General features: G+C 39.1%; 1 protein-coding gene across 15 annotated transcripts in view; it reads right to left on the bottom strand.

Annotated features, from left to right (window-relative positions):
• The window catches only part of RAF1 (Raf-1 proto-oncogene, serine/threonine kinase), a 71,576-nt gene that overhangs the window by 13,351 nt on the left and 33,844 nt on the right, over positions 1-24,381 (bottom strand). For 5 of the 15 annotated variants that reach the window (XM_080995168.1, XM_080995164.1, XM_080995161.1 and 2 more), the window contains 9 exons: positions 18,327-18,417; positions 15,433-15,559; positions 10,407-10,636; positions 8,494-8,606; positions 7,436-7,538; positions 5,867-6,024; positions 5,618-5,716; positions 4,087-4,240; positions 1,625-1,684 (listed from right to left, as the gene is read on the bottom strand). In XM_080995168.1, the coding sequence (XP_080851294.1) occupies positions 1,625-1,684; positions 4,087-4,240; positions 5,618-5,716; positions 5,867-6,024; positions 7,436-7,538; positions 8,494-8,606; positions 10,407-10,613 (894 nt within the window). In that variant the 5' untranslated portion in view covers positions 10,614-10,636; positions 15,433-15,559; positions 18,327-18,417. The remainder of the gene's footprint in view (positions 1-1,624; positions 1,685-4,086; positions 4,241-5,617; positions 5,717-5,866; positions 6,025-7,435; positions 7,539-8,493; positions 8,607-10,406; positions 10,637-15,432; positions 15,560-18,326; positions 18,418-24,381) is intronic. The other 10 variants (XM_080995162.1, XM_080995175.1, XM_080995166.1 and 7 more) reach the window with 4 other exon arrangements.

A 24,381-nucleotide genomic window follows, 5' to 3' on the forward strand; every position in this document is an offset into this window, starting at 1 on the left:
AAACTTAAGTATGCCTAGCTTTTAAAATGAAGTTGTCGAATTAATTGTTGAAGTATTCACAGGAGCATTCAAGTTAACGTTTCATGAAAGGCCACCATTAACAAATCAAGTTAGTGGTGTAACATGTATTTTGCATAACCTACTACATACAGAGCAAGTCCAGTTCCATCTGGTCATATTTAAACATAGCAATGAATTGAATCTGTAAAAGTGGAAATCCACGCGGCCCCCACTGTACCACTGCTGCAGCTGAGCTCGTTTCTCCTTCTCTCACTGCATGCCACACATGCTACCCTGTGTAAACATGCACAGCTCTGATATAAGGCAATTTTAGAATGGTTCCCATTTGTCCAGCATTATCCAATGCACAGTTTGTGTATAGTGGATAGAAAGACACAAAGCAAAATGCAAGGTCAAAAGAAAGGTGAGAAAATAGCCAGAATGCAGTTTTTCTGCCAAAGCTAAACTGGTCTCACCCTGTGAACTGTCTAGAAGTCAAATTGAGCTACTCAGAGCTCTTTGAAGGAAAAGTAGTGTGTAAGCACGTTCAACAAAATAAAAATAATGAGGCTTCAGACAGATTTCTAGTCAAGACAGAAAACACGCTGGGCAAGATGAAACACTGAATAAAACCAACTGTAGAAGTATAGCTCAGTGAGAATTGCTCATCACCTTTCATTCTAACGAGGTTCATTTGGAAATGGGCAACTGGGAACAGTTCCTGGAATCCCAAGAATTGTGTGTGCTCACGCAAGAGAAGTGGGGTGGTGCTTTCTGCCTGCATTGCCACATAAAATCCTGCTCCAACGGGTCTCCCGACCTTCAGAAGCAGCTCTACAGAGACACAAGTGGCTTCAGCAGGAAGGGAGAAGGATGGGGAAATTCCCACACAGGGGACATAGGCCTTTGGATCCCTGACAGCTGAGCTAAAATGTGGACTTTACAGGAACTTTCATGCACTTGCTGTGGCTTGGATGTGGCCACAATGGCACAGGCTGTCCTCTGTTTAAAAAACACACATTCCAAATCCTGAATTTCTAAGAAGAAAATATTCACTGCATTTCAAGGCCGGGTGTTTCCTCATCCCCCAATTTCAACTTAAATAAAGTACTCATCTCCACCAGGCAAAGTATTTTTGAAGTACTGCTTCTGTGCTCCCTTTATAATCACAAGCCTTCATTTACTGAATGCTTGCATTATATAAAAGCTAAACTATTCAGATGTCTGTGTAGCTTCTTGTTGAGAGCACACTATAATCCACCAACCCTAAAAAGCAGTTTAAAGAATGACATTTCTAGGTTTTTTATAATAAAAATATTGAACCAGCATGCCCACTTACCATTTTAACATACAACCACATCCATGAGGGCAATGCTAAAAGGAACAGGTTTACTCCAGAAGCTATGGATTTTGCTCTGTACCACTGAAAGCTTCATCTGTGTAGTGCAAATTCTACTTTGTATGACGAACTCTGGGTTTTAGTACTAGAACTAAACAAACATGCCACACTGGTCTTTCCAAATGCAACTGTTAAGCTACAGTTATGTTAACTCACACTAATTTGGCCAACTCTCTTAGCAATCCTGTTAACTGAAGAAAGCAAAGGCATCCAGATAATACCTACTCTTCCCCTTAAACAGAATCGTCTGCACCAGGACCTGGGAGAAGCATTCAGGCTGTTATTCTAATTCAAAGCAATGAGAAATAAGAAAAGAACAGAGGAAGTAGTAAAAAAAGAGTTTTCAGCTGCTAAAAAGGAAAGTAGTAACAACAAGGAAAGAAGACAACTTGAAAGAAAAGAGAGTTAACACATTAGCTATGTGAATGTTATTTTATATAGGAACTGCAGATTAAAACTGATGCAAGAATGCTCTTAAGGTTAGGCAGGCAGACATTCCACCAACCATGAAATATGTTCCAGGGAAAGTTTTCTAAATCATCTCTCCGCATTTTCAAAACTTGATAGTATTCCAGTTCTGCCATAAGTAGACTCACAAGAAAAGAACAGTTCAAGAGGGGCTATGAGATTTTAATCTCTACAAGGCAGATGTATAGAGAATCTGATTATACCCGATACTGATCCAAGCAGAGATAATCTAATCAAAGAGATCTGCAATTCAACAAGATGCTAGATGCCATTTTATACAAAGGGTTCACTATTCTAGGGTAAAATCCAAAGAGAGAACTCTAGGACTCAGGAGCCTGAGATGCAGCAACAACAACAACCGTGGTTTTCCTCTCTCCAACTCAAAACACAATTCCAGGGAAGATTTCCTAGCCTGGCTTGAGATACTAAAGGTATTGCCACTATCAAAAACCTAAACCATCCTAAAAGGTAAGCATTTACATAAGAGTCATTGGGAGCCTAAAATAAAGTTCATCCCACTCATCCTATCAAAACATCCAATAAATTAAAGTGGGAGAACAGAAAGCTACGGGCTACAGATTTTATGATTCTTATAGATGAGGCAATGAACACCAGAATTCTGCAGCTAGGTAACAAATTTTATACAAATAAAACTATATTTGCATATATAAATCAAATTTGCATATACCCGTCTTACTTTGCACAATTTCTTCTACTATCAATGAGAAAGGTCAAAAGCTATCATAAGCACTCAAATCCTTCCCTTGCTCAGCTTCTCACCATTCCGAGTCACTCAGTCAGTATCTGTAGTCTTAAACTCAGCACTTGCTGAATTTCATGTCCTAAACCAGCCTTGCCCTCTAAACGGCCACAGTAGCTGGGGATTATGAGAGCTGTAGTCAAACAACATCTGGATGACCATACACCGGTGAAGGGTACTCTGAGCCACTTTCTGAGATATCACACAACTGTGCAATCATGGGATACACATCCTTGATAAAAAGAGTGTGACCACATTACAAAACTTCAGCTGCAAAATGGTATTTGCTTTCTGGCACACTGAAAGCCAGCTGGACCAATAAGGGAACTCCAATACTGTAGGGTGGCTCTCTAAAAATTCCTGGAAAAGAACTTTACCATCAAAACTTTAATGGCTCTACCAAATGATTTTTGTCTTTAAACTAGTGATAAGCTCCAAAGTTCAAAAACAGGGGTAGGGGACGTTCAGTAATGATGTTTCCCAGCTCAGGAACCCCCAAGCCCATTACAAGTTTGGGTCCAGATCTTAAAGGGCTTAGCCTAACACCATCCCTTGTAACGAGCTGCCACTTTCTTTTCTATTCTGATTTACCAGCAAGCTGGGGCAGGAAAGTCTCAATTTAGTGCCCCCATTAGAATTTTAGCGCTGCCATGGAAGCATCCCCGGCACAAGGATTCATGGAACTTACTAGGATGACGAAATAAATTTTGAGGAAGGAGGTAAGAGGCAGAGGAGGTGCCTCAGGCTTGTCACATTGGAAGAGTGATAGAGCCTTAAACTGAGGATAAAGCATAGCTTGATTTGGGGTCAAGTTTGACTCTGACCCAAACTAAATTGTTTGATATCATTCCAAACAGAATTTGAGTGAGTTTATCCATCACTACTTACAACACCTAATCTGTGCTAAAAGCTATCAAGAACATATTCGTCACGCTGTCACCTACTATCTTGCTATGCTGTCTCTGTAGTAGGAGAAGAAAAGCAATATAAAAAGCCAAATGAAAATTACTGCTTATAAGGGGGGGGGGGGCTGCACACAACTGAACCCTCAAGATGTTGATATTAAAAAGAAATCTGTTTAAGGAGATGTGAGTGGATCTTTTGTTCTATTCAGTGAGATACTGTAAATTGTTATATTTTGTAGCACAGAAACTCTCTGTTTTAACTGGATTAACTTTGCACAGGCCATACTTCTATGGAAATATTAACTGATTAGTAAAGGTGATAGCAACAGAAATAATGAGATGTCACATATTGGCTATAAGCATCCTGTTCTCTGATCCTTCAAATCATAGTAAAGAATTGGTAACAAACTATGGGGAGTTAGAACATCAGCTGAGAACTGCGGTTTGGCAAACTGTTCTATGAAAACAGGAATGCAGCCACTATAACCTGCAGTAAGTATTAAACCAATATGCAATTCAGAAACAACTGGCTAAATACTCAGAAATAGGAATACCTCAATTATTCGGTTATCCACGGGCATTGTTGTGCTGACCATGTGGACATTTGGTGTTGATGTAGATCTCTGTCTTTGAGAAAGGGAGCCCTCGGGAGATGGATTTGATGTGCTGAATGTGAAGGCATGAGGTGTAGAATATCTGTGTTGAGAACTAAAGGATGGAAACAAACATTTTTCATTTCTGCCACTAAGAAATGGTGATTCATTGTTGAGCATCAGAAAAGTTGTTCTCTAGTAGATATCACTGCTGTAGAGTCTACTTCTCTTGAAATAAAATTAATATATGATCAGATTAGTCTGGTTCAGATGTAACTATCTCAGTTGAACAAACCAGAGTTTAAATGGACTGGGAACCAGGCATGTATGTGCCCACACTCTCCCATCTCATCCCTCCAGTCATTTCCTCCCACTTCTGCGCCTGACTTTGGCAAAGCTTTCCTGGCTTCTTAAAACAATGATTTCCCATGCATCCAAACTGAGAAACTGCGGTTTAAGAGCTATCTCTAAACCAAAATATCAAACCAGATCATTTTGTTAAATTTTGTCCAATTTGCCATCATTAAGTGCTGTTCCAAATTACTACTAAGAATGCAGTTGCAAAGTGAGGAGGCTTCACAAAGTCTCCGCATAATGTTGTCCACCCCATAAGCAGGCACTTAGCTTGCCTTCAGATGTGAGGATGACTATAGGAAAGAATTAGCTATCATTGAATAAACCTATTGGATGAAGGTTTCCCAACTATGGAATGGTTTTGACAAAATACTAACAGGTCTGGTTGTTAAGTCCAAGCACTGAGGTTACCGCACCTTGTCCTGCCTTCACACTATCCAGCTCCCTGTCTGAATCCTGGGTTCAAGAAAACTTTGGTTTGGTTTGCCCTGGCTCTCCAAACCCAGATTTTAGACCATGGCTTGAAATGGTCTTCCAGTTCTCCTTTAGAGGAGGACCACATGAAACACAGTTTGCTAATCTGCTTGCTACAGCCAACTATGCCATGCAGAGACCAGGAAGTAAGGGAGGGGTCCAAGTACACGACACACAGGACAGCCAAACCATAAATGTATGCGGATAGGCCTTATTTTAAAAAAAAATAACTAAAATATTAATACACTAATAGCATTTTAACTTGTAAAACACTAACCCTTGGTGCTTAGCATGCAGTAAGGAGAGTTTTGTCTAAGATATTCACACCAAGCTGCTTTTGCACATTGCTACCCAGGCTATTACAGCACTACCATTATGAATTTCAGTCGTACCTTGGACGCTGAACGGAATCCGTTCCGGAATTCCATTCGACTTCCAAAATGTCCGAAAACCAAATCACAGCTTCTGATTGGCTGCAGGAATCTGCTGCAGCCAATCAGAAGCCGCGGAAGCCCTCTCGGACATTCGGGTTCCAAAAGAACTTTCACTAACTGGAACATTCACTTTGCAGCGTTCAGGAGCCAAAACGTCCAAGTTCCAGGGTGTTCGGGATCCAAGATACAACTGTATAGCAAAACATAACAAAAACCAAAGTTCAACTCACTTAACAGGTATCCTGGACACGGACTCCCGCATTCGCCGAGTCGTTAAGGGAGGTAGCGCAGGGACACCAGTATCACCAACATTTGGGTGTGGAAACAATCTGAAATCAAAAGCATGCAGCTGAGCAAAAAAGAAAAAATAAGCAGATTTTTACTAAATTCAATAGGCCTTTATGTTTGAACCAGTTCATTTATTCTAATTTTAAAATAGCTGCATTTTTATTTTTTTTAAGGTTAAAAATAACTCTTACAAGAGTTGCCGGATGTTGCTCCAGTCCACACACATGGTAGGAACTTTTGTGCTGCAGTGTTCATGGAATTTATAACCGCAGGTTTGACACCGGAATCCATTTAGTAAAAACTTCTGGCAGATGTCACAGTATGCAAGTTTTAGAAAGGTCTTCCGTGCCTGGAAAATAAATTTCGTATCTAAGTTTGTATGAGGTAGCCAATTTTATGAAGCTTCTTACATATTTGTTCCAAATTGCTTGTTACCACATTATCATTAAATATTTCACATTTTACCACTGGAATTAACTTTTATGAATAAAGCTATAGCTTTAAACATGCTTTGCTCAAAATATACTGTCTCACAAACAGCCAGTATTAATATACTTTAGTTTTCAAAACACAGGTGATTTCAGCAGAAAGCTTTTTTTGGGGGGGGGGGGGAGAATTCAGATTATTCACATTTTCAGAAATTGCTTTATTTTCACTTGCAACCATATACATTAGATTAGACTAGAAAGAAACTTATTTGGGTAAGTTTAAACGAGCAGCTTTTGTAGCCACAATGTTATTTGATCGGAGAACTACATTTATAGTTCATGTCTATAGGAGCAGAAAGCAAACTCAATCTCCTAATCAAAACTCACCTTCTCCATGAAAACTGTTCCTTAACCCCTTAGTTCTCCCTCCCAATTTAGACAGAATAGGCAAGTACATTCGCTCACAGTGTTACTCTTGCTCTCCTCGCCTCTCATTATATTCCATAGTGGACCAATTCATATGTCATGAGCAAACCAAACTATATCTTGCTGTAAACAAGCAAATATGCTGGTGTATGCTGCTCAACTCTACTCACCCATCCTGCAGGAAACAGCCCCCGGCACTAGTTTAGTGTTACATATGAACCAGCACTTATGCTTTATTTATCCCTCTTGCGGTTTGTTTAGAGAGAGGCAAAACACACAGCACTAAAAAAGCGCTGTGCTTTGTTTCCTTCTGACTTGGGGAAGGGAGGAGCAGGACAGGCATGCTTTGAACACATGCACTAGCATGTTTGCTCATTCACAGTACAGTCACAGTTAGGTTTACCATGATGTGTGAACCAGGCCAAGAAAGGAGATGCTTTTAGTCTTGACCTCCATGCATTTGGATTCCTGGTCTCAGAAGAATACCTCAGTGTCTACTGCCACAGGGGCAACAAAAGAATAAAAAGCTAAAGGATGCTAACTGAGGCAGTCTTTGCCAACCCAATGCCCTCTGTATGTTTTGGACTACCATTTCCATCATCTCCAACCAATGGCCATGCTGGCTAATGGGATTTTGTAAAAAAAACATTTGGAGGGGACTAGGTTGGGGAAGACAATGCCCTAAGGGTCTGGACTGCTTTTAAAAATGTCACTGATTTTCTGCCAAGATTGGAAAGGTAAGAACACTTAGATATATTGCAACACTTGCTTTGTGTGCTGTTTTGAGGTCAAAGTATTATGAAACCTTTTGAGGACTACTGTTGTATAATTTCTTATAAAGTCTTGTCAGCTGTACTCCCATACAGTATTTCCAAATATTTTGTACATACAAAAGAATCAACATACAAAGTTGTGTGTTGTAAGTGGAACATGATCCAGGAAATCCACTTGCAATTCCTCTCCAATCAAGGATGCAGCATCTGTACCCCAATCCAGCCGGGCTTTTTTACTGAAAAGGTAGGGAGAGAATATGCTGAATGAATTCCATTTTCAAAGTGTATGAGAACAAAAAAGTTTTTAACTTTTAACCAATAGTCTTAAACCAAATCGCATAAAAGTTCGGAGCTACCTGAAATGTGTGTGAACATACACTAGTTCAATAAGTGGCAGCATTCAAAATAAAAGAAAGACGTAGATACCAAAATTTTAATGGCAGCCTTAATGATATGGAAGTTGTATAATGGGTTTGAGCCCTAAAGTTGTCTGAAATTAACAGATTCAAGTGCAAAAATAAAATCTCACAAATAACTGATCCAGGACTGTGGCTTAACACAGCATTCTATACCAGCCATCAGTAGTGTGAAGTCAATTAAGTTACCTTCACTCCCTCAACTTGTTAAAGAATCATTTGGTACTTAAAAACAGTAGACCCCTGGCCCTATAAAAAGTGCATTAAGTCTTATATCGCCCTTTGTCCATAAATCTCAGGGCGGTTCACAGGATAAAATGAGATCATCCAAACTGAAATTTATATTCAAGCAGATAAAACTTTCCAACATTTTAGCTAAACCTAAAAAGATAACACTCTACAAGTATCATATAAAAATGAACTGAAGAAAATTCTATGAACTGAAGAAAATTCTAGCTTTATTTCCTTCAAAGTTCAGAATAAGCAAAACAATTGATTTCACTTAGAATAAGCAAAACAATAATTGATTTCACTTAGGACAATGCAGCCACTTTAAATTCTTTGCATTCCCGCTGACTTCAATAGAACAGTTAAGCTTATATTGAATTTTCTCCATTTGAATCTATGCAACACCAACTTTGGTTGGTGTGCCCTTTGTGATTTTGCACTGTTTGAATCACTGAACATTATAAATGTGAAGCAAACAAAATACAGGGAACACTATGGGAAGGAACTGCTTGAATGGTTTCATAAAACATAATGTTTCAATTCTTACCCTTTGTGTTCATTAAGTAATCTAAAAACAGCACAGCATTCCGGCTGCAGGCCTCTAACTTTGAGTGCTTTCATGAGACAATCATGAAGGGTCATTCCATTACGCACATTCACCTGTTAAAAAAGTAGTAGTTTTAATTCTGAAACATTTTCATTCTTCAGTCATGGAGTACGGATTACAGTGTGGTTATCAAACACTGGATGACTACAATTACACAATACTATCATAACTGAAAATTGCCATTATGGAGTTTTACACTTGTAATGCTGCTAATTCTGTGATCAAAAACTGAAGCGAAGGGTTATCAGCTCCGCCCATGGCATGATGGATAACAGCAACAATCGGGGGGAGAGAAAGACATAACATCTTACAAGGACAGGAAGAAACATCACGGACTGAATAATTGCCACATACAGGAAAGAACAATGATATAGTTTTAGTTCCTCACATGAAGTTTTAGAAATCATTTAATATGTCAACCCGAATAGAAGTTATTAATATTGCAGTTGTTGTGTAAGGGATGACTATTATGACCGGAATATAACTGAAACTAATAAGATTTTAGAACACAGAAATAAATAAAATTAGAAAGTCAACAAATCTAGAACACGGGGGCCCACCTTAATTAAATAAGGTAATTTAGTATTTGAATTATTGGTAATAATAATTGTATTATAAATTGGCATTGTTATAATGAGGCTATTACTGGAATGTAATTGAAAACTAATAAACGTTTATTATAAAAAAAACTGAACGAAGGGAATCAAGTCTCCAACACTTCTTCATTGAAGATTCAACCCACATTTTCCTTATTTGCCTAAGGCTGCTGTCTTAAAACCTAACACCTGGAAGTAAACCCCACTGACATCCACAGGACTTCATTCGGAGTAGATGTAAATTGGATTGCACTGTAGACATGAATGGCATTGCCTAAAACAATTAGTCAGGTTTTTTAGTGTCACAGCTGCACTGGCACTGGCCATGGTTAGTTACTGCTAACAAGTTGAAACACTGAATAAGTGGGAACCATGGTAAGCCAACAAGGAAGAATGTTAGGGGCAGGGATTGGGAGTGAATCTGCTCCTACTAGTTTAATCTTGATAAAGAAATCAGCAGCACTATATCTGAAACTGTAAACACTCACCTGGTAGACATATGCAACGTTCAGGAGGAAAGTGAGCAGAATGACAAAGGCTGAATTCTCCCACTCTATATATATCTAGCAAAGAAATCAAGCAGACTGCCAAAAGGGGAGTTCCCCTCCTATGCACTCAGCATGGAAATGCAGCAGGCTGCTGGGGAGGGGGGAGGGGAGTCAGAGCTCTCCATCCATCCTCTGCTAGTAGGCCAGTAAATATTTTGCAGACTAATAATTTTTGTGGGTTTATTTACAAGGCCGGTGAAAGCAGTACCTTTAAGCAAGGACAGAAAGTCATATGATAGGCTTATCGAAACGTCTGACAGAATCCAATCTAGGCCTGCTGCAATTAACCTGAGCTGATGTAACTTGTGTTGCTGACATTTAACAATCTGCATATTGATTTTACAATTTTAATACAACTTTGCAAGCCTTTGGGATATACTTATAAAGCACTTTAAAGTCAGAAGCAAAAAGAAAACCAAGATGCTTTTTCTGGCTAACACTGCTTTAGTATCCAAAATAATCCATCAGCAGAGGGCCTATTCATAAGAGACAGGATCACATATTCATTGAAGTGATACAAATCTCATTGCTCTTCCCAAAATTATGCATGTGTATATTGGGTCAACATGTTGAACAAAACATCACTGTATCCATCCTGAAGCATCTACATTTAAACATTATTAGCCCACTGGGGCACTGGAATGTTTATGCACCAGTGGGGGGAAAACAGCCAATCTTTCATCTTGCACAAAACAAGAAACAGACTCACCACTGTGCGTTGCTTGTTAGGCAAGAAAACACGAATCGTATTGCTTGTCTTGGAAGAATCTGAAAGTTTCCCATCATCAGATGCTCTACGCTGATAGCTGTACTGCTGGACAATAGTAGGTGAAATACAGTTGGATCCATTGAAGACAGAATCCTTTAATCCAATTCCATCAGTTAGAGCCTTCCAAGCCCCATGAATGTGGTCCATTGAAGCAGTCGAAGCAGTAAAACCTTTTAAAAGAAGCACAAACACATTCTGAAAACAAGTCTCCTTAAGTGCAAAACCCAAAACAGTTAGATTGTTCAACTATAAATGAAACATTTGTGGTACTCGGGTATAGGCCAATGAATTATAATTTGTACAATCAAGGGCAAGAAAACCTTGTCTACAGCTATGCTTATTTTTCTTTTGTGAGTGTTCATATGCACAGATATACACCTAAATTCCTGCAACCGCATGCTGTGTCCATCAGTAAGGAAAACTGTGCGATGCATGTGTGACACAGCACAGATTCTTAGACTCTGCACTCACTGAACAGCTAAAGGGATGCCAATCCTGAGACAATGTAACTTTCTCGAACCCTCCATAGAATCAAACTGTATGTTGATATACAGATATGTATATGAGAGTTAAATATCAATTTAATATGTTTTATTTTAATTAATGTAAACTACTTTTCTCCCAGAAGTCTGCATTTAGCAGTAGCAAGAGACACTGATTCACGACTACACTGTTAGCGATTTTATATATTTGTTTAGAATCTCAATTACAGTGGACCCTCTGGATACAGATTTTATTCGTTCCAGGGGTCCGTGTGCACCCGGAAAAATCCGTAACCAAGCAGCAAAACCCAGAAAAATACTTCCGGGTTTGCCGCTTTTACAACCCAAAGATTACGTTATTACGTATCCAGAGAGGTAAGTAACTCAAGGGTCCACTGTATAGCTCTATTCATGTGCTACTTGCATAAAGGTCATGCAATCAAGGTGTAGCAGGGCCACACTACTGGCCCACCCCAGAGGTCACATGGCTTCGCTCTGCCCCACCCCCGTTATCCTCACCTTAGGTGTGGATATCTGCAGGTGGAAAGCCTACATATGTAGATGTACACACCTAATGAACAGACAACAGGGGAAGCCAACCAACTTCAGAAGACGGGTGGCAGCCAACAATGTAACTGTGCTTTCACTTTAGTGTGTGAGCACACCTTCATATCAGTAGCATACGAAAGGGGTTCACATGTAGAGGGTCTATGTACAATTTTATTGCAAATTTAGTAGGCCATCAAATATTTTTTAGATTGTGGACCTACACGCTTACAAGTTTAATAAGCCCATTGAACATAATGGGAATTACTTCAGTGCAAACATGCATAGGATTGAGCTGCCAGTTGACTAATTACTGTAAGTAAGCCTGCATTTAAAAATTTCAGGATACTTATCCTTTTTACGATACTGGTCTAATACGATTTACAACTTAACAGAAGTTCCCATTTACTGTCAGAAAATTATTGTGTATTTTCTTTCGGTTCCTATTACAGTAACATAGTAGAATCAAACCAGGCTAAAAGGAAAAAGAGCCTTTATCCCTCAACTGCACCAATCAAAAATGGGTCCTGATGTTTAATTGGTTAAAGCTGAAGTTGATTAATCAACTGATTAAAAATATTTAAGCTAGCAGTCGTAACATTTAGATTTCCTTCCCACTATTTAAAGGGTGAGAAATAAATCATTTAATTGTATTACTGCAACCTATAGGTTAAAATTGAGGCACAATTATTTCCCATGGTCACGCAATGAATTACATGGTTGATCTGGGATTTGTCAAAACATTTTGTATTAGATTCGAACGGACTTATATTGGAAAGTTTGGAGGAAATTTTCCATTCCAAAATGCACATACCTGTCCAGAATTACATAAATAAAACTATGAGGGATCCCTATCATGAGCAGAGAAAATGCAGCAGAAGAATGCAGGCAAAGGGATACAGTTGGAAGGAAAAGAGGTGGCGATCTGTAGGAAATCTGAAGTGTAGTTCAGAGTTGTTGGTAAAGTTAGTATTTAGAACTCATATTGCACATTTCAAGGATTCCAAGTGCATCAGATACAATAAGCCATTAACTACCTGCATAAGAAACGTACAAAAAAAGAGACATCTCAAGGTGCTAATAAACAGTTATTAGTTGGTTCAGGCTAGGATAAATCTTAATTAGCTTCTTGAGAAGTGGTGTCTCTCTTTCATTTGGTAGATGCTTCCTTGTATTGTTTACTTCCATAGAGCAACCAAGTTCCTGTGACATCAGAGCCAGCTAAGTGCAGTTCAAAAACTCCCTACAAACCAGAACTGAATCCAGGCACACAAGAAGAGGGCAAATTGGAGGGGAGGACATGCCTGGGCTCAAACATCTTTCATGCACTAAGAAACCAGTTGGCTGAAGCAGTCTATGGAGACAGTTTTCTTGTCCAATCAGATTTTAAAGCTACTAAACAGGCACTTAATTAGAAAAGATTCAAGACGAAAGCAGCTATGCAAAATTTCCCATTGCCATGTTGCCACTAATGTTCCTTGCAATTCAATTCTCAGAAGTGTTTGCAGATCAAGGAACTTGTAAATTTAGATCAGGGTTCAGGAATTTGTGGCCCTCCAGATGCTGCTGAACTACATCTCCCATCATTCCTCACCACTGGGCATGCAGGCCGGGGCTGATGGAAGTTGAGTCCAACATCGTCTGGAGGGCCACAGGTTTCCCACTTCTAATCTAGATCCTGCACATATCTGCAAATTGTGTTTACTGGAATAGAAAACCAACTAGGTGTGTTTGTTGCCCTTGTCAGTGTCAACATTTCTACAGGTCAAAAAAGTGAACAACAAACAGTAGTGCTTTGAACTGCAGGCTCTGACCACTTTCCTTATCAGGGTCAGAAACAGAGGTAGAATATTATCAATGTTCAAATGTCAACTTATTACTACAACATGTGAAGGTATCAACTCTATTTGTCTCTTGCTACCTTGTTTGTTTGGTAGATTCACATTCCATCCTTCTTTTAAGGCACTCAGAGTGACATACATGGCTCTCCCCTAATTTTATAGTTCTCAACAACTCTCTGAAGAAAGGTAGGCTTAGATTCAATGACCATCTCAAGGGCATCATCCAATGAAAGGGGATTTAAACCCAAATCTCTCTGGCCCTAGTCTTGAAACTCTAACCACTAAATCATATTGTACCATTAATATTCCAAACATAATTCCAGGGCTCCCTTCATATATGGGAATATTTCAATTCAATCTCAAAAGCCTGGCAGGCAGAGGGAGGAACTTGCTGAAGGCCAACCATTTAGCTTCATGGCTGTGCTGGCTCATTCAAATGTAAGAATATCCAGCTCAAATCCTGATTGATATAAAACCACTGGCCTAGGATTCAGAGTTGCCCTTCCTTCATGAAAGGGCCTTTATGCAGCAGACGTTCCCGCGGACAGAAAGAGGAGGTGGCAATTTTCACGAATACCCTTCCCACATACAACCCTCCCACACTAATCCAGAGGGTTCCCCAACCAGCCAGAACAAATTGGGGGTGGGGGATCCATGCAAAACAAATAAGCAAAAAAATGCCTCACTTTTCTTACATGATCTCTGAATTGAATCCACTGTGCGGCTTTTGGAGAAATAACTCATAGTCTAACTATCCTCAATGGGCTGTTGGGAGGTTAAAACAGTATTCTGAGTCCCTAAACGGGAGCATACGACACAAATGTAACAAAACACAGCTGAACAGAGATTTCACCTCCCTACTTGAAACACAACATACTCTGGATTAATTAAGCGATTACTCATCCATAACACCAGTTTAAAATGGAGTCTGATATGCTATTTTTTAATACAACAGAATAATCAAGCAAACAGTTGGAATAACTTAAAGTAATGACAAGACAAAGAGTTAGCTGTAGTACTTTGTGAATCCTAAAATAATATTTTTGTTGTAACTGTGATGTTTAGCTTATTTTTTAGTAGTTTTGTTAACAAGTGTTTCATAGATGCTAATTGTCTTGATGATTTGTAATTGTTTTACTAGTTTGTTATTTATTCTGTATGATTTCTGCTATATTTATGATGTTCTATTATGTTACTGTTATTTATTGATTGTAAGTCGCTTTGGAATTAATCTGAATGAAAAGTGGCAGAGAAATATAATCAAGTATAAGTCTCAGACATAGTGACAGGAAAGCATTGACTGCTGGGCCAAATTCAATCTATTACAGACCGCAATCCACTGATAGAGGTTTTCTTCATTTGCCCACCTAAGTTCTACTCAAGAGTAAACCCACTGAAATTTTGTCAACTAAACGAACATGCGCCAGAGACACTGTATTTTCAAGTGGTGGTCCCTGATCTATGAAACTCCCACACAAGGGATATGAGTTGGCACCATCAGTTCTAGCCTTCAAAATGTTCTTCAGTTCTTCTCTCTTAAATGGCCTTCAACCAAGATTATTTTATATAGTTGGTGCTGGCTTTTAAACTATTGGGGTTTTTTATTTCTGGGTTTTGATTTTACATTGTGTAACCAGTTTCATACGGTGTCATACTGGAATTGTAATTTTCTTGTGTTTTATGTTCCGTAAGCCACCTTCAGTGGACTCTGTCCTGAAATGCAGCCGAAATATATCCAAAATTAATAAAGCAGACAGCAAGAACAGAAGGTCAAAAGAAGAGGGGCAGCTACTTTCTCACTCATGTAATCTTGACTCTTTTCCCCACAGTACTGCAAACAGAGGAAGGAAGTAGATTAGCACAGCGAGTTATTGCTAGACAATTGGCATCTATAATTCCTTCCCCCATGCCAATTCTCAGCCCTCCATGTCAGAAACTGTACCAAGGAAAGAAAAGTAAGATTAATCCATGCCAAGGGAGAAGCAGCAGCTGCAGCAGCTACTGTGTGAGGAGGGTGCTTGAGAACAAACTCACACTGAGAGTATGACACTTGGTTCTCCAGCAACCCTACCCCTTTACCCTGAGAAGCCAACCTACCAAACTAGTTGTAGAGCAGGACTCCAATGTATTAAGAATCCAGAGTCTACTCCTTTCACTTATGAGTTTTCACCTCAAGCAGGCTCCTGTCAGTATGCACTTGGGAGACTGGAAATTCTTTTCAACTCTGCATTTAAAAAAGTTAGATAAGGTCAATGTTGAGTCTTGCAAATACACATGAGTTAACCGAGCACAATGAACGGAGCCAGGCAACAGTCCCCATAAGAAGTCATGCAAGTTCTGGAAAAAAAGTCATTGTAGCCAGTATGGAGGCAGTTCTTTGATCATTGCAATCTATAAGACTATGGCCATCTACAAGCATCAAGGCTACAAGCATCAAATCTGCAATTTTCCTAAGACAAAAGCATGTCTTAAAATGTTCAATCCTGGCACATTGTCTTGTTTAAAACTTCCTGTAGACTACCTGTTTGGTTGCATTATGCAAAATAAACTATTTCTCTTTTACAATTCTTTGTGTACACCAGAAGTTCCTTGCCACCTTTTCCTTTGCTACATTATTTCTGGTTGTCATTTTTGTATGATGATATGCCATAATGCCATATAGGAGATATTCCCTTTAAACTGCTACTGATATTACTAGCACTTCCAAGCAACCATGGGCAGGACTGGGATAAAAATTTAGCTATAAGTGTAAGAATTGTTCCATGAGGGCATCTACTGAGCAGAGTAAGAAACATTTTATTGAGGAAGAATTATCCAGATCATTAATTACTACATCACAAATAAATTCACTCAGTAGCTAAATATAAAATAAACTAAATTCTGTAATATTTTTATAGGCAGAAATTCAAACTTGGCCAATTTAAACTATTTAAAAAAAAAAATTGTCATGTGTATTTTATGTTTTCCGTTTGAAGCTTTAAAAATGTTTAAAAGTAAGAAGCAAAAATGACCCAAGAGAACCTGACATGCATTAACAAAAAGACACCTTTGATTAGGCAGGGGACAAAACAAAGCATCCTGTCTTCCTCAGGTATATAAATATACGATAACCACACATTCAAATATGAAATATTTTCAGCCCTCCTTTTTTCTCATGTACCAAAAGAAAACTCACAGCACTTGCTCAACTCCATAATATGCCAATTAAACACTCCAAATTAAGACAAATGGTTGAGGAATGCCCCATGGCCTGGACGGCAGGAACAAGGATCACTGTGCTAAACCCAAAATTTTAAACCTAAACAAATTTGTAAACAGAGCCAAAGAATGAACTAACATTTTGTTAAGCCTCAAAATTATGCACTTTACACATAAAATATACACCACACACAATACACCTAACTGTAATCCGATGGCTCTTTTAGAACAGAAAAACGTCCAATACACATATGGGGGGGGGGGAACCAAAGCAGGAAAAATATCAGGAAGGAGAGAAGTGGAACAAAGACAAATTAAACACTAGTGCTACTTTTCTGCTCCTGATCATTCTTTGAAAAAGAAAAGGAGTTCTGTCATATTTGCATGTGGTTTGGGGAAACAGGCAGATCTTCACTGGTTTAACTCTAACTGCAACACCTACAAGCTAATTTAAAAGATTTGTGGGGAAACTTATGTGTGTATGTCACTGAGGTGACAGCTAGCAATTCTACAGTGGGGTCTACATTCTAAAATACAACAAATATATTTCCCTAAAAGCTGTACAGAACTCTTATAGCAATCTTAGTCTCAGTGTGTGTGTATATGTGTGTGTACACACACACACACACGAATTTTTGAAAGATGATAAACATTACGGCTTGCAAACAAACTATAAACAGAAGTATAAATAATGACTAGTGGGAAGAAGTATACATTTTATCCTACACACTCACACACACCCCTAATAAAATCATCCCACCTTTCCTTGAGAGGTAAAGGTAGCTAACAAACAAAATCACTAAAATGAACAGACTTAAATGTGGCAGGCAGTCTAATGAAATCCTATGATGATATTACTACTACTACTACTACTACTACTACAATTTGTATACAGAGGTACCATGGGTTACGAACTTAATTCATTCCAGAAGTCCGTTCTTAAAACAACCCAAAGCGTCTTTAACTCGAGGCGTGCATTCCCTACATAGGCTTCCTGCGGTCCCGGAAGCGGATTGCATTCATATCCCGGGGCAAAGTTCGCAACCCGGGACACCTACTTCCAGGTTTGTGGAGTTCGTAACCCAAAGTGTTCGTAAGCAGGACTGTTCGTAATCCGAGGTACCACTGTACCACCCTTCATCCATAGATCTCAGGGCAGTTCACAAAATATAATTACAACATAAAAAGCACAAAACCATAGTAGGATAGGGTTTTAAAATTTGAAAGGTTTACTGTTACACAGTGGGGGAGGCACACTTACACAGAGAGAGAGTTAAATAAGGTGTGGAAAACAGGACAGTATGCAACAAGATCTCCTCTCTCCATTCCCTGAGCAACAGAACTCCTCTCTCCATTCCCTACACCTTCCCAAATTTGCTCCAGAGGGTTCGGGAAACCCCTGAACAGATTTAGGGGTGATGTAAGAGAGGGAGGAGAAGTTCTGTGCTAACAGAACTACTTCATTGGATACTGGCTGTATAGCTCAAAGATCACAAATAAACTAATTTTGTATATTTTCTTGTAACCCCTGCATGTCCAAGCATAATAACCCAATAATTGTACTAAATTTGTAAACTCTCCTTCTTATGAACATGGCAGCACATGATAACAGTTGAAAATCCAACACATGCAAAAAGCCTAAGTTCCTTTTCAACCCTCACTATATTCAACAGCTAACAAATGTTTCACAACTGAGGTATAATTCCAGATTAAGGGCTGGAGTACACATTACGCTTTGCCACTGGGATGCTGCCAAAGCCATCATCCTGCTCATAACATAGAGAAGTACTTACTGTGTGGACCTCCGCGATCATGTTATGAATTTCCATGCTCCTGCTTTCAGCAGCATCACTGCCGTGGCAAACGTAGTTATGTGCTCCAGCCCTAAGAACACCAAATGCAATATGTCCATCATAACTAGGCTCACACCAGATACATTAAGTTCGTATACTATAGATAATATTCTGAAAATATGCAAGTTGGCTATATTCTTTAGCACATAATTCTCAATTGCCCTTCTTGGTACATACAAAGCAGCCAACTTTTCTGTTATGGACTCATGTTCAATGACAATATTTGCTAATCATCAGCACATAATGAAACACAGCTTAATTTTGATGTATATGTATGAGCTTAAGCTTCATTAAGAGTGAAACAGGGAGGTTACCTCTATATGCATTTTTAAAAAGGTAATAATATGATAATATACACATTTAGTTTCTAGATTCTAGGCAGCTCCATTTAACTGAGATCTTTGATATATGTTAAGATGTTATATCAAGAAGCTTGAAATAAATTTGCTCAGCTCTGGGGTTGAAATGTGCCACAAGGGTTCCAAAACCAAACACAGCTAGACTTACCATTTCCCACCTGAATCCTGATCAGACACACTTTTGGAAGATTCAAGGCCTGTATAGTGTAGTGGGGAACCAGATATTTTGGACTCCACCCCTTCCCCCCAATTACATATTGTATTGTCTTTTCAGTAACTACTGAAGACCCTCATTTTTTCCAACAAGTCCTTTGAAGAGGAGATTTGTATCCACAAACTGTATCTGCATTAGATTTAAATTGTTTTCATACATGATTTGTTGAAAAAATATTTTTATAGATGAAATTGGTTTGTTTGCTTTCATCGCTGATGGGATTCCCGTCATAACGGTCAGTAATAGTCAATCAGAGCCAATGTACATAATAATTAGGGTTGAACTAGGACCTGGGAGACGAGGGCTCAAATCCCCACTCATCTATGAAGATCAATGAGTGACCTTGAGCCAGTTACAATCACTCAGCGTAACATACCTCGTATGAGGCTGCTGTGAGGACAAAATGGAGAAGGGAGAATCATGTACAGCACCTTGAGCTCCTTGAAAGAATGGTAGGACTGTAAAAGTAATAATATAAAAATATTCACAGTCTAAGTGGATAAAAGTTAGCATCACTCAAGCTGAGCCAAAGACAAAACATCCACACTGCCAAAGTGATGACAGATGCCTTAGTCACCTATTTGTAGGCTTTCAAAGCAGATTTTAATAGATGCATAAATTAGCATGTCCAGAAGAAGTCTGGAGAAATCCTTTAAAATCCTCACTGTATACACATACCAACTATTCAGAATTGAAGGCCTGTCTTTTTAATGTGTTTTTTCTATAGAGAAAAGAATTGGTCTCAGTAGACAGATTTAAATATAATTCAGAGGTACTATACTGTAGAAGCCTTTCAGCATATCCACCACATTTAACATCCAATACTACATTGAAAAACTTGTATAACTGAATGTTTTAATTTCCAAATAATGTAGTCATGTAAATATTTTAATTAGATTACTATTTCTGCCATAAAATTATGACCATTCATATCAACTTTACAATGAAATTCTAAACATGCTAGACTGCAAGTTCCTCTCAGTTATACAGCCTTCATTATGTACATGTATAGATTTTGGATTAGTTACTAATGAGCTAGCTGCAATATATTTAGGGTTCAGAGGCATTTATCTTTCCAAATCAGAATGAAAGATTCCACAGGTGCTCTAACCCTGTATAAATATTTTTTTCTATATCATGTTATTGTAATAGTAGCAATCATAATATTGCTAGAAACATATTGGGTTGCATCCTGTGAACAGAACTCTGTTCAAAGCACACTTCCACTTAGGCGGGGGTGGGGACAGGTAATTTTCACTGGTTCCTCCTTTCTGCAGGAGTGGAAGAATGAGGGACCAGAACAGCATGTGAGGTGGAATGGTGGGGAGATGGGGGGCTGCAGGAGAAATCAGATAAAATTGCCTTCCTTCTCTTCACCCTGCATAACCCTCTGCTGGATCTTAGTCCCAAGTCTGGATCCCTCTCATGATATTTATAGGGTGTGAAAGAGCCCTTGTTAGCAATAGCATTAAGGAGATGAGTGGGTCAACTTCATTGTAAATGCTACATGGAATGGCCTTTGCTGATTTGGAAAAGATCTACTTTTCATTAAAGACTAAAGTAAGTTAAATATTACTGTTTAGCACAGGGGTAGCCAAAATGGTGCCCTCTGGATGTTGTGGACTACAACTCCCATCAGCACCAGCCAACATAACCAATGATCAGGCATGGTGGGAGTTGTAGTCTACAACATCTGGAGAGGACCATGTTGGCTGCCCTGGATCTGGATCACTTCCACCATAACCTCTTTCTTATGCCAGTAACAGATGGAAATGAAAAGTTAAGACACCCCAGGCATTACGTCACCGACACCAGTAATTGCTTACTGTGGCATTCCTGGTGAGAGACCAAATAAAGTATAAATCAATCTACTCTGTACTACCTCCAACTAATACGGTTCCAGAATGCCCTAGATTTCTCTCTTATATGTAAAACTGAGGAATAACCTAATCAGCAAAAACTCTTAAAAACAAGCACCACAAGCACTCTCTTCATTCTGGCAAATTTTAACACCTACTACATTGAACTTTTAGTTTATTAATCTACCAGTTCTATAGGCTATTCTTGCAAAACATATCCCCAGATTATTATATCTATTTGATTATTCCAGCTGATTACTGCCTGGTTGCCATTTGTGTTTAACTGTTCAATTGCCAAATATCATTGCTTTAGTCTTGGCATAATTCACACATAACTGTTCCTTATTGCATAGTTCCCCAAATGATTTCAACAATATCCTCATGCCAGTTAGGGTCTGGGATAACAGAACCACATTGTCTGTGAATAGCAATACATTTAGTTTCCATGTGCCAACAACTGCTAAAAAGTTTGATTTATCAGCTAGTTGATCAATGATGCCATTCACATATATGCTGAGCAAAAAGGGGGCTAATAAACTGTTTTGTCTTACCACTCTGGTTGAACCAATTTCCTCTGACAACTGGCATTCTCTGTCTACTCTGATATGAACTTTGGTGCCTGTGTAAAAGTTCTTAATTAGAATCAACAGGTGTCTTGTACATCCTAACTCTACATAGTTTTCTCCATAAAATTGTTTATCCTGCCAAAGACTGAGATCAGGTCAACAAAAGCAGCATGTATATTTCCTAGGGCCACCTGCATCTCTCTCTCTCAAATGATTTAGAACAAAGGACTGATCTATGATTGACTTCCCATGCCAGAAGCCTGCTTATTCATCCCCAATATTATTATCTGCCCAATCTTCAGCCTTGTCCAATAGATAGTGTGTGTATAATTTGGAGGAAACATCCAAAAGGTTCACTGGATGGTAACTGACTAGGAGAGGTTTGCCCCCTTTCTTAAAAATTGGGACCACAATATTTTGTTTCCATTCCTTTGAGCAATCTACCAGTGAAGTTAACATATGTAAGGGGTTTTGCTAATACAAGGGCCCATCAGTTTGAATTATCCAGAAACATCTCTGGCAGGAGCGTACCTTCCTCAGAAGTTTTGTGTCTACAGAGGTAAGATATTTATATTTTTAAAAATATATTTATAGAGCACTATTCTATAAAAAAATCAGAACATAAAACCATACAGTAGAAACATATTAAAAAGTTAAAAATGGACTATTCAGAGACACCACGCTAAGTTATGTCTACCCTTGATTAATAAAACTGAAAGATATTTGGTAAGTATAGTCATACCTTGGGATAAATACGCTTCAGGATAAGTATTTTCAGGTTGCGCTCTGCGGCGACCCAGAAGTAACGGAGCACGTTACTTCCGGGTTTCACCATTCACGCATGCGCAGATGGTCAAAATGACATCACGTGCATGCGCAGAAGTGGCGAAACGCGACCCACGCAGATGCGTCCTACGTTCTGTTCAGGATGCGAACGGGGCTCCGGAACGGATCCCGTTCACATCCCAAGGTACCACTGTATACCACTTTTCAGCAACTAAATATTTAACATTTATTTTCAAGTAATGCTCTTGAAATCTTAACTATTTAAAACAACCAACATAGCCAGAAAGCTTTTGCTCTGTCATTCCTGACTCTTCTCCTTCTGCTTTGGTGATCACTCATAGCAAAAATTGTCTTCCATGAACACGGTCTTAACAGTGAGTCCATAAGTGACTGTGCAGGCCAATTCTGAATCCACGCGTCCTTCCACAGTGGGGACATATTTTTCCGGGTGGGAGCTGATCACAGTGAGGGTTTGCCAAACGTGCCTTCCTCTTAGCTCATTTCTTCCTGAGTTCATGCTTCTTCAATGTCCATGACACCTTTGGTAAAAGCTGTTCTCCAATTGGAGTGCTCACAGGCCGGTGTTTCCCAGTTATCAGTGCTTACAGTGGTGCCTCGCAAGACGAAATTAATTCGTTCCGCGAGTTTTGTCGTCTTGTGATTTTTTCGTCTTGCGAAGCACGGTGTCGGGAAAGTTTTGGAAAAGCTTCAAAAATCACCAAAGTCTTTAAAAACCTCAAAAAAGGCTACCACACCGCATTCTATGAGTTGCTCCTCGAAGTCAAGTCACAACTGTATTAACGGTGTTAAGAAAAAGGAAACAAACTTGCAAGACGTTTCCGTCTTGCGAAGCAAGCCCATAGGGAAAATTGTCTTGCGAAGCAGCTCAAAAAACAAAAAACCCTTTCGTCTAGCGAGTTTTTTGTCTTGCGAGGCATTCGTCTTGCGAGGTACCACTGTATGTTACTTTTTTAAAGATTTGCCTTGAAGAGTGTCTTTAAACCTCTTTTGTTGTCCACTGGTATTTTGCTTTCCATTCCTGACTAGAGCAATGCCTGCACCCACTGTGGAAATACGTATTCTTACATCATGTCTAAAATAATCATGTTAGACAGACCTTGGATAATTTCCTTGCATAATGCTGAGCTCAATATGACAATAGACAGCGAAAGTTTAACATTAATATGTGAAGGTATGGTAACCTAATGACTAACCAACCTCTCTGAAAGAAACATCAATATATTATGACTAATCAACCTCTCTGTTTCAGCAAGAGTAATTTCAACTTGGCTTTTATTTTTGACATGCTTAACATAACACACACATTCCATTCAGAATACCAAGTAGCAAAATTTACAAAAGGATAAAATCATATTCTGCCCAATCTGGTTACGCTACTTAATTCTTTCTACTCGGTACACACCTAAAAAGTTTGCCTAAAATAGCCTTTCAAATTATGCCCAGCAGCAGAAGACAGAATACCTCTGTCTTTTGCCCAGATTTCAAGGGACCCATAGCAGTATCAAGAGATGTACAGGGTGCCTTAGAATCCACTTTCTTTGTTCAACTTCTCATCATACACAATACAGTCATACCTTATTTTGCAACCAGGGTCCATTCCGGAGCCGCAGCCGCTAGCCAAAAATGATGCAGGGCAAAGCGCCGCGTCTGTACCCACGCAAAGCGCGATTTAGCACTTCTGCACATGCACGAGCGGCAAACCCAGAAGTAACCCGTTCCAGTACTTCCAGGTTTGCCACGTACATTCGCCGGAATGGACGCTAGACAAGGCGGACATTCGCGGAGTTATTACTGTATCAGTAAAGAAAAATAATCCTTTTTTCATTTAGTTATTTACTGATTGATTGATTGATTGATTGATTGTTAAAAGTATACCTACTTTTGGTCCACCCTGTATAATGCATTTCCATTTCTCAGCACACTGGTACACACCTAGCCAATGAGGACTGTTTTTGCTGAGACTTCCCAGGATTCAACCTTCTCTCTGAACATGCAAACTCCAGAGCAAACAGGTCAGATTGGAAGCTTATTTAGTATGTGTACTATACACAAATACCATAAAAGTAGTTTTAGAAAACCAGCAAATTATTAATAAACAACTGCCTTTTGTTAATTTGACACCACTAGGGAATTTAGGAAAGCGGGTATGGGCTTTTTTCCCAGAATGAGGGCTACATTCCCTTGAGAGCA

The sequence above is a fragment of the Podarcis pityusensis genome (assembly GCF_964106645.2).
Source record: "Podarcis pityusensis genome assembly, chromosome: 2".
NCBI lineage: Eukaryota > Metazoa > Chordata > Lepidosauria > Squamata > Lacertidae > Podarcis > Podarcis pityusensis.